General features: G+C 29.0%; 1 protein-coding gene across 1 annotated transcript; it reads left to right on the top strand.

The window, feature by feature from the left end:
- Positions 1–4,488: 4,488 nt before the first annotated feature.
- LOC107866068 (trans-resveratrol di-O-methyltransferase-like) lies at positions 4,489–6,317 on the top strand. Its single transcript, XM_016712249.2, has 2 exons — positions 4,489–5,278; positions 5,789–6,317. Exons 1-2 carry the CDS (start codon positions 4,517–4,519, stop codon positions 6,089–6,091), a joined length of 1,065 nt encoding a protein of 354 aa, XP_016567735.2. The 5' UTR covers positions 4,489–4,516; the 3' UTR covers positions 6,092–6,317.
- Positions 6,318–7,430: the final 1,113 nt, after the last annotated feature.

Here is a 7,430-nt window from a genome sequence, read left to right as displayed (position 1 = left end):
TGCTGATTTGGTCAAAGTGACTCTTCCTCACTTCTAGTGACTCTTCCTCACTTCAAGAGATGCTTGTATTTTTAATATCCTTCTAATCTTCTTTCAAATGAACAATTTTGCTCTCATCACTGTGTTTAGCATTATTCTCTTCTATTGATCAAATCGTAATTGCATCATAAAGTTTCTTCTTTTTTTCGTGCTTTAACTTTCTTTAATATATATTTTTAAACTATTAAAGGAATATGATAGTAATATTAAATCAACTGAAACTTGCACTAGATTTTGCTGTAAAAAGTGTTGGATTTTTGTGACAGTTTCACGTGGGGGGGTAGGGGGTGGGGTTGATAAAAATTGCAGGCACTGTGTATAATCAGTGATTTCATCAGTAGTATTGAAAATATTATTTTGTGTGTTTGTATTTATCCATCACGAGTATATATACTTGTAGACCTATATAAAATCACCTATTGAACATGTAACTGGAATGGTCACCTACTGAACTTCAGTATTTTAAATGATAACACAGAGTTCAAACATAGTTTTCAACTGAACCAGGGTTCTTGGTTTTAGTCACTTGAAACCATAAAAGGAATTTTAGGGTTTTAAATTATTACCTAAAGGAAGTTTTTGGAACTTACCGGATCTAGGGGCGGCGGAGAACGGCGACGGAGAACGACGGCACATGATAGACCGGTTTGATTTGGAGAACTTTTTGGTTGAAATCGCGATTTGGAATGAGGGCACACGATTGTTTCTGATTTTGGGATTTATTATATTTAAGTGAATCGGGTCGGGTTGGGCTTTAATTAATCAAAAAAAATTTATATTTTATGAAAACCGATCACAAGTATTCGATTTTTTGAAAATTTTGAAAAACCGACCATATGTAGTCGGTTTTCATAAAATATTAAAAAAAATTCTAATTAGTTGAAATATAAATTTTTTTATAAATTAGTTAGAAAAAATACTAATCAATTAATTCATTAATTAAGTAAATTAAAATTTTACAAAAATGATCACAAAGAAAATTAAATATTTATGTCATGCCTACTTCAATCATGATTTTACTATATTATCCCTAATTAATTAATATAAATTAGTTACGTATTAAAAAGTTAAAAATATTTAATAAAAATATTGAAATAGACATTTAAAAAATATTAATCAATTAATTAACTTAATTAAAATTTTACAAAACTAAATTATTTTTTGTTGTTTTCCATTAACTTGAAACTTATATGGGATCACTTTAAAAAAAAAATTCACAACTCTTTATTAAGATAATTTTAGTATGTCTCTTATAGTTAGTACAATAAAAAAATATTATAAATTACAATAATTAAAAACTAAAATTATTTAAAAAATATAATTGATTATCAATGGCACATAAGTTTGAATAACTTATAAAAATATTGTTATATAGATTTCATCAATCTAAATATAATAATATATGTCTAACTTATAATTTATCAACCAAATGAGCAAAGGTTTTAATTCAATGATAAAATTACATGACATAGAATTTTTAAGGATCAATATTGGGCCGTGCGTAGCACGACGTAAGACCACAAGTATATATAAATATATATATATATGTGTGTGTGTGTGTGTGTATAATATCGTAGTTAAAAGTTAATTAACCAGAAATTTATCCAAATTTTTAAAATTCATTGATATATATATATATATATACCTCGCTCGTAAAACAACGCGTTAATAAAAAAAATTATCGATTATTTCTGTTACGTTAATTTGCATTTGTCTACATTATATTGACACAAAATAGTATATCTATTTCATCACTACACGAGATCGATATACATATATATAAATATATTCAATTGGCTATTAACATTCAAAGACGTACTACAAACATCACATACCCGAATTTGCTACCCCATAATAATATACAACTTATGTTATCATCCAATAATATAATGCGACGTATTTCATATACGTACTATATACATCACATACCCTATTTTACCATCCCATTGTATTTCACATATACTCAAATAAATTATTGGTTGATTTATCTTATGTCATTAATATACCGTCGCTATATAATATCTATATATTATATATACACATGTACATACACACACATATACACACTATCGACTATATCAAGTTCAAAATACGTACTATATACATCACATGTATACAAGTATATTATCCAATAATATAATGCGATGTGTTTCTTATACATACTTAGATTAGTGATCGATTAATTATTTGATTAGCTTAATATATTAGGTTTTGATTATATATATAATTAGGTGTCACTAAAAATTATTTATTTTTTAATTTTTAGTTTTTAATTTTTAATTTTTTAATTGTTTAATTTTTAATTTTTTTATTTCAAAAACCAACCACTAGTGGAAGGTTTTTACAAGTATTTAAAAAAAAAAAACCGACCACTTGTGGTCGATTTATTTAAAAATAAATTGAAAAAAAAAATTCAAAACCTATCACAAGTGATTGGTTGTTTTAGATTAAATCTTTTTAAAAAAACCGACCACTAGTGGTCGGTTTTATTATTTTTTTAAATTTATTTGTTAAATAAATAATTATTATTATTAAAATTATTGTAATAATTAATTTTATATTTTAAAATAAAAAAGCTTCCACTTGTGGTCGCTTTTTTTAATAAAAAAAAATTAAAATCCGACCATAAATGGTCGATTTTTTCCGACCACAGCTTGTGAAAGGTTTTATGTGGAAGGTTTTTTCCTTTATTTTAGTAGTGAAACACAATTTTGTTTGATGATATTTCTTTGATATTGTTATATTATATGTTAAAATAATCTTGTGCTTGAATTTTTCAAAATCATTCCTCCTGAATCCTAGATCCTATAAATAGTTAACAAAATTGAAGTTTCAAATGAAAAGTTTTTGGAATGAATCACAATTAACTTTTGTATTTTAAAAAGTTTTTGGAGTTCATTTACATTACTCTCGCCTGCGAATTGTTCCAACACTCTTCAAATATTTTTGCAAAAGGCATGGCAATATGTAACATTGTCCAATGGGTCATGAAAGATAATGGATGTTGCACTGATAATTTTAAGAGAAATTAGTTTGAAAAAGAAGACGTTTGTCTAAGAGTTTAATTATTAGCGTCCTCAAAATGGCAGTGTGTCTATGAAATGAAAAAGAGGTTCTCAGCGTAACATTATTTATGGCTTAAGAGTCGAACATGGTGGGTTCGAAATCGAGAGGGCGTCATGCGGAAGTTTAAAGTTTGCAAATCAAGACGATGATAATTCAGATAACAAATAAAAATATACTAAAAACATATTATTGATGTAATTTGGTCAAGTGATCTACATATTGAAAACTAATATAAAAGAACATTAAAAACTATTGGGAGAAAATCTCCCCCTAAACGAGACTCTTTAAAGACTACATTGTGGATGTTATTATGTTATGGTATGAGAAGTGGAGTTTTCTATTTATAAAGTTCCAAAACCTTTCCTCCAAAAAAGAGGTTAGCCAAATATGGAAAAGAATTATATTTTTTTCTTTTAGAAAAAGTAAAAGTAATTATGACAACTTTTATTTTCCTTCTTAAAAAAATAAAATTTAAATATAGTAAAAAAATCAGGGTAAAAATCCTAACAAAACACGATGATATTCGTGTTGGGTGTTGTAAAATCTATGAATGGAGATAATAAGGAATAGGGTAGTGAATTAGGAAGAGGTTACATGCAAGAAGAAGAAAGGTACAGTGAGGAGTGGGTTGCCACGGAGAACTAGCAGTTACATTAGAGAAGACGGCCAACATTTAAAAAAAAAAAAAAAAAAAAAAAAAATGAAAGATAAAAAGAAAAGTAGGACCCAAAAATTTCATCAAGTCAAAAAAAAAAAGAAAAGAATCAAGAAAAGAATACTAAAATGATCAGTGATATGTTGGTGAATTAAATAATGTCTTGTGTAAGATTTTGTCAATTTTCAAAATTTTTATTCCTCCTGTCACACACTTTTCTGATTCTCTCTCTCTCAGGTCATCCTTGAAAAAAAATACTCCAATTCACTTTAAAACAATTTAATTGTCAATATATTTAAAGTGTTAAAATGAGTTTGACTGCCAATTTTATAAGGAAATCTATGTATATTTTCTCTTTATTAAATGATCCCAATGCAGTGTATGCAAATTTAAATCTTCTTCATTCATGAAATAAAATTACATGATTAGATATAGTAATAAATGTCTTACCATTTTCGGACTAGAAAATTTTGGTAAAATATGAAAGATATAGCAAGACAACAGTAATATCAAATTCATGTCATATTTGGACCAAAAGTCATTAAATATAAATGACTTTAATTTCCAACAAATGAATTCAAAGAATTTGATATATGACAATAGTTACCATATCTTAATAATTCAAATTTTATGGATAGTGAATCTCCTCATTCTTCTGAATATGGGATGTCATTTATCACATGTCCTTTTAATTTATCTTATAAATATAGATTTCATTATCACAACACTACACATCTCAAAGAAAATCTCACAAATATGGCATTGTCTAATACTAATGTTGGAGATGAAACAAGTGAAGTCCTTGCTGCTCAAGCACACATAGCGAACCATGTACTCAATTACGTCAATTCGATGTCACTCAAATGTGCAACTCAGCTTGGAATTCCAGATATCATCCATAGCCATGGCCGAGCCATGCCCCTCTCTGATTTAATTGATGCCCTCCCCGTCAACAAAGCCAAAGGTCAGGAGTGTATTTACCGTCTCATGCGTATTCTAATTCATGCAGGCTTCTTTATTCAAGAAGAAGAAGGTTATTCGCTTACTCCAACTTCACGTCTCCTCCTAAAAGACGAGCCATTGAGTCTAGCCCCCTTTGTGCTATCGCAATTAGATCCACTTTTAGTGGATCCATGGCAATCACTCGGTGAATGGTTCAAGAATGAGGACTCTACCCCATTCGCGACTGCTCATGGGAAGCCGTTGTTTGAATATGCAGGGGATGAACCAAGGCTTAACCGTTTATTTAACGAATCCATGGCTAGTGATGCACGGTTGATCACGAGTGTGTTGATTAAAAATGGTAAGGGGATTTTTGAAGGGTTGAAATCAGTGGTGGACGTTGGGGGCGGCACAGGAGCCGTGGGGAAAGCCATTTCTAATGCATTTCCAGAGTTGAAGTACGCTGTCTTCGATCTGCCCCATGTAGTTGAAGGCTTGGAAGGGAGCAACAACTTGAGCTATATTGGAGGAGACATGTTTAAGTCGGTTCCTTCTGCTGATGCAATTTTCCTAAAGGTATAAATCGGAATTTAAGGATGTTTTTCTCTAGATCTATAAATGAGCGAGTTAGGTCAAATCAAAATGTTGTCCTTCAATTGATTCGTCTATAATTTGCTTGAGTCAAAATGAGTTGAGTCAAGAGTAGTCAAATGACAGATCATGACTCAACCTACTAAAACATGACCTAACATCCTCTCTCTTTTCTTTTCTTTTTCAAGTTTGCTTTTCTAAATAAAAAGCTAAAGCTAGTGTATATTTCTAAATTATTAGCTTAAGTTCATCTAAATTTATATAATTTGAAATCTCCGCATTAGTTTGATTTTCTATGTTTGGGTTTGATGAGTCATTTAACTTCAACCTGTTGTGTCAAGTTAATAAACGAATCATGACTCAACCAGTTTAGACTTGGACAAATTGAATGAACTGAGACTAAAAGTAACGTTGATTTTACTGCCTCTTCTTTTACCTTTTCTTCAATATGTATTGTTTTTGTGTAAATGGAAATTATGCTTTGATGACAAGCAGTGGATATTACATGACTGGAGCGACGAAGATTGTGTTAAAATATTGAAGAAATGTAAAGAAGCAATTCCAAGCAAGGAGAATGGAGGAAAGCTGATCGTCATTGACATTGTGATTGATAACAAGAACAGAGATGACAAATCATTTGAAACTCAATTGTTTTCAGACGTACTCATGATGGTTCACGTTTCTGGAAAAGAAAGAAGTGAACAAGAATGGGCAAAACTCTTCTCCGATGTTGGTTTTAGTGATTATAAGATTAGTCCTATCTTGGGGTTAAGGTCTGTTATTGAGGTTTACCCTTAATATAATCTTGTACTAGTAACAAGTCCTAGACTTATATTAGTCAAATAGAATGAAAGCTGAGTGAGGCATTTTGAACTTCTAGAATAAGGTAATATATTAGAAAGCAAGAGATCTTGTGCGTTTCCCTTGCAAAGGGTAATATGAATATTGTTCTTTTTGATATGGTATTAATAACAAAGGAGCCTTTGTTATAGTTCATAAATTTATATTCCAATGATTTCAGAGACTTATCGTAGTATTTGTTAAACAAGCCCAGAACCATCAATGTAATAGCAGGGTATAATTTATGATTCCCCATTCAGTTAAGCCTACAATATATATATGATGATCTTTTCTATTTGACTTATATATGATTGCAACTTTTTATGATGATTGATTGTTGCTGCCTGGTATTGGAAACAAGAAGTGGTCAACAACACACTTGCAATTCAACTCTTCTTAATGGAGTCTAAGCAAAGAAAATGTAGTTTGAAATTTTACAAAAAACTTTGCCCGTTTTTCCTTTTTCAAATGGTTATTTAGCGAATGAATCTTTTATTTTTCTTACACTTTATCATCTCTTATAGCAAGGTCTAAAGATTCCTTGTGCAAAAATTGAAAATCTATGAAAAAAAAGTTAGATGGCAGTTTAAAATTAGTCTAATATGTTTTGTCCATAAGGTTGAGCAATATACAGACATTAACGTTTTTAAAATTGAAACAAAATTAAAATGGTGACCTAAAGAAAATGAAAATTTGTATCCTTGATTTTACATTGAAGAAATAACAATATTGACAACATCATAATTGTGTTCTTCAAGAGATCTTCTTCAACTTTTTTCTCCTCATTTTTCTCTCAAAATCACTCTAATATCACAAGATATCATCCTTGATTTTACTTTGAAGAACCTTTTTTGCGGATTTGTCACCACATAAAATCTGTTTAGGATATTTATTGAAGATTTAAGGTAATATTTTAGTATTTTTGGTATTAGATTTAATTTCTTTTTAATTTTTTATATTTTGCAATCCTTTCTATCATAAATTTAGATTGAGATAACTTAGTTCAATTACTATTTTCTTAATTCAACTAAATTATTATCAATTGTATATTATGTGTCAATTATATATGCGTATATGTATAAGTTGTATATTAATTGTGTATATGATGTAATTGTATAAGTCGTATATATATAAGTCATATATGTCAATTATATGAGTCATATATGTATAAGTTGTTAATTGTATATGTATAAGTTGTATATTAATTGTATATTTGATGTAATTGTATAAGCCGTATATGTATAAGTCATATATGTCAATTGTATATGTCAATTATGTAAGTCATATAAGTTGTTAA

Source organism: Capsicum annuum, chromosome 3 (assembly GCF_002878395.1).
Source record: "Capsicum annuum cultivar UCD-10X-F1 chromosome 3, UCD10Xv1.1, whole genome shotgun sequence".
Taxonomy (NCBI): Eukaryota; Viridiplantae; Streptophyta; class Magnoliopsida; order Solanales; family Solanaceae; genus Capsicum; species Capsicum annuum.
The sequence above is the reverse complement of the archived record's forward strand: the minus strand, read 5'-3'. Positions and strand labels throughout refer to the sequence as shown.

What these genes read in the sequence shown, in the direction of transcription:
- LOC107866068 (XM_016712249.2), top strand. Translation starts at nt 4,517, where the DNA reads ATGGCATTGTCTAATACTAATGTTGGAGATGAAACAAGTGAAGTCCTT. An exon ending in CTGATGCAATTTTCCTAAAG is followed by an intron (nt 5,279 to 5,788) that starts GTATAAATCGGA and finishes GATGACAAGCAG; the next exon opens with TGGATATTACATGACTGGAG.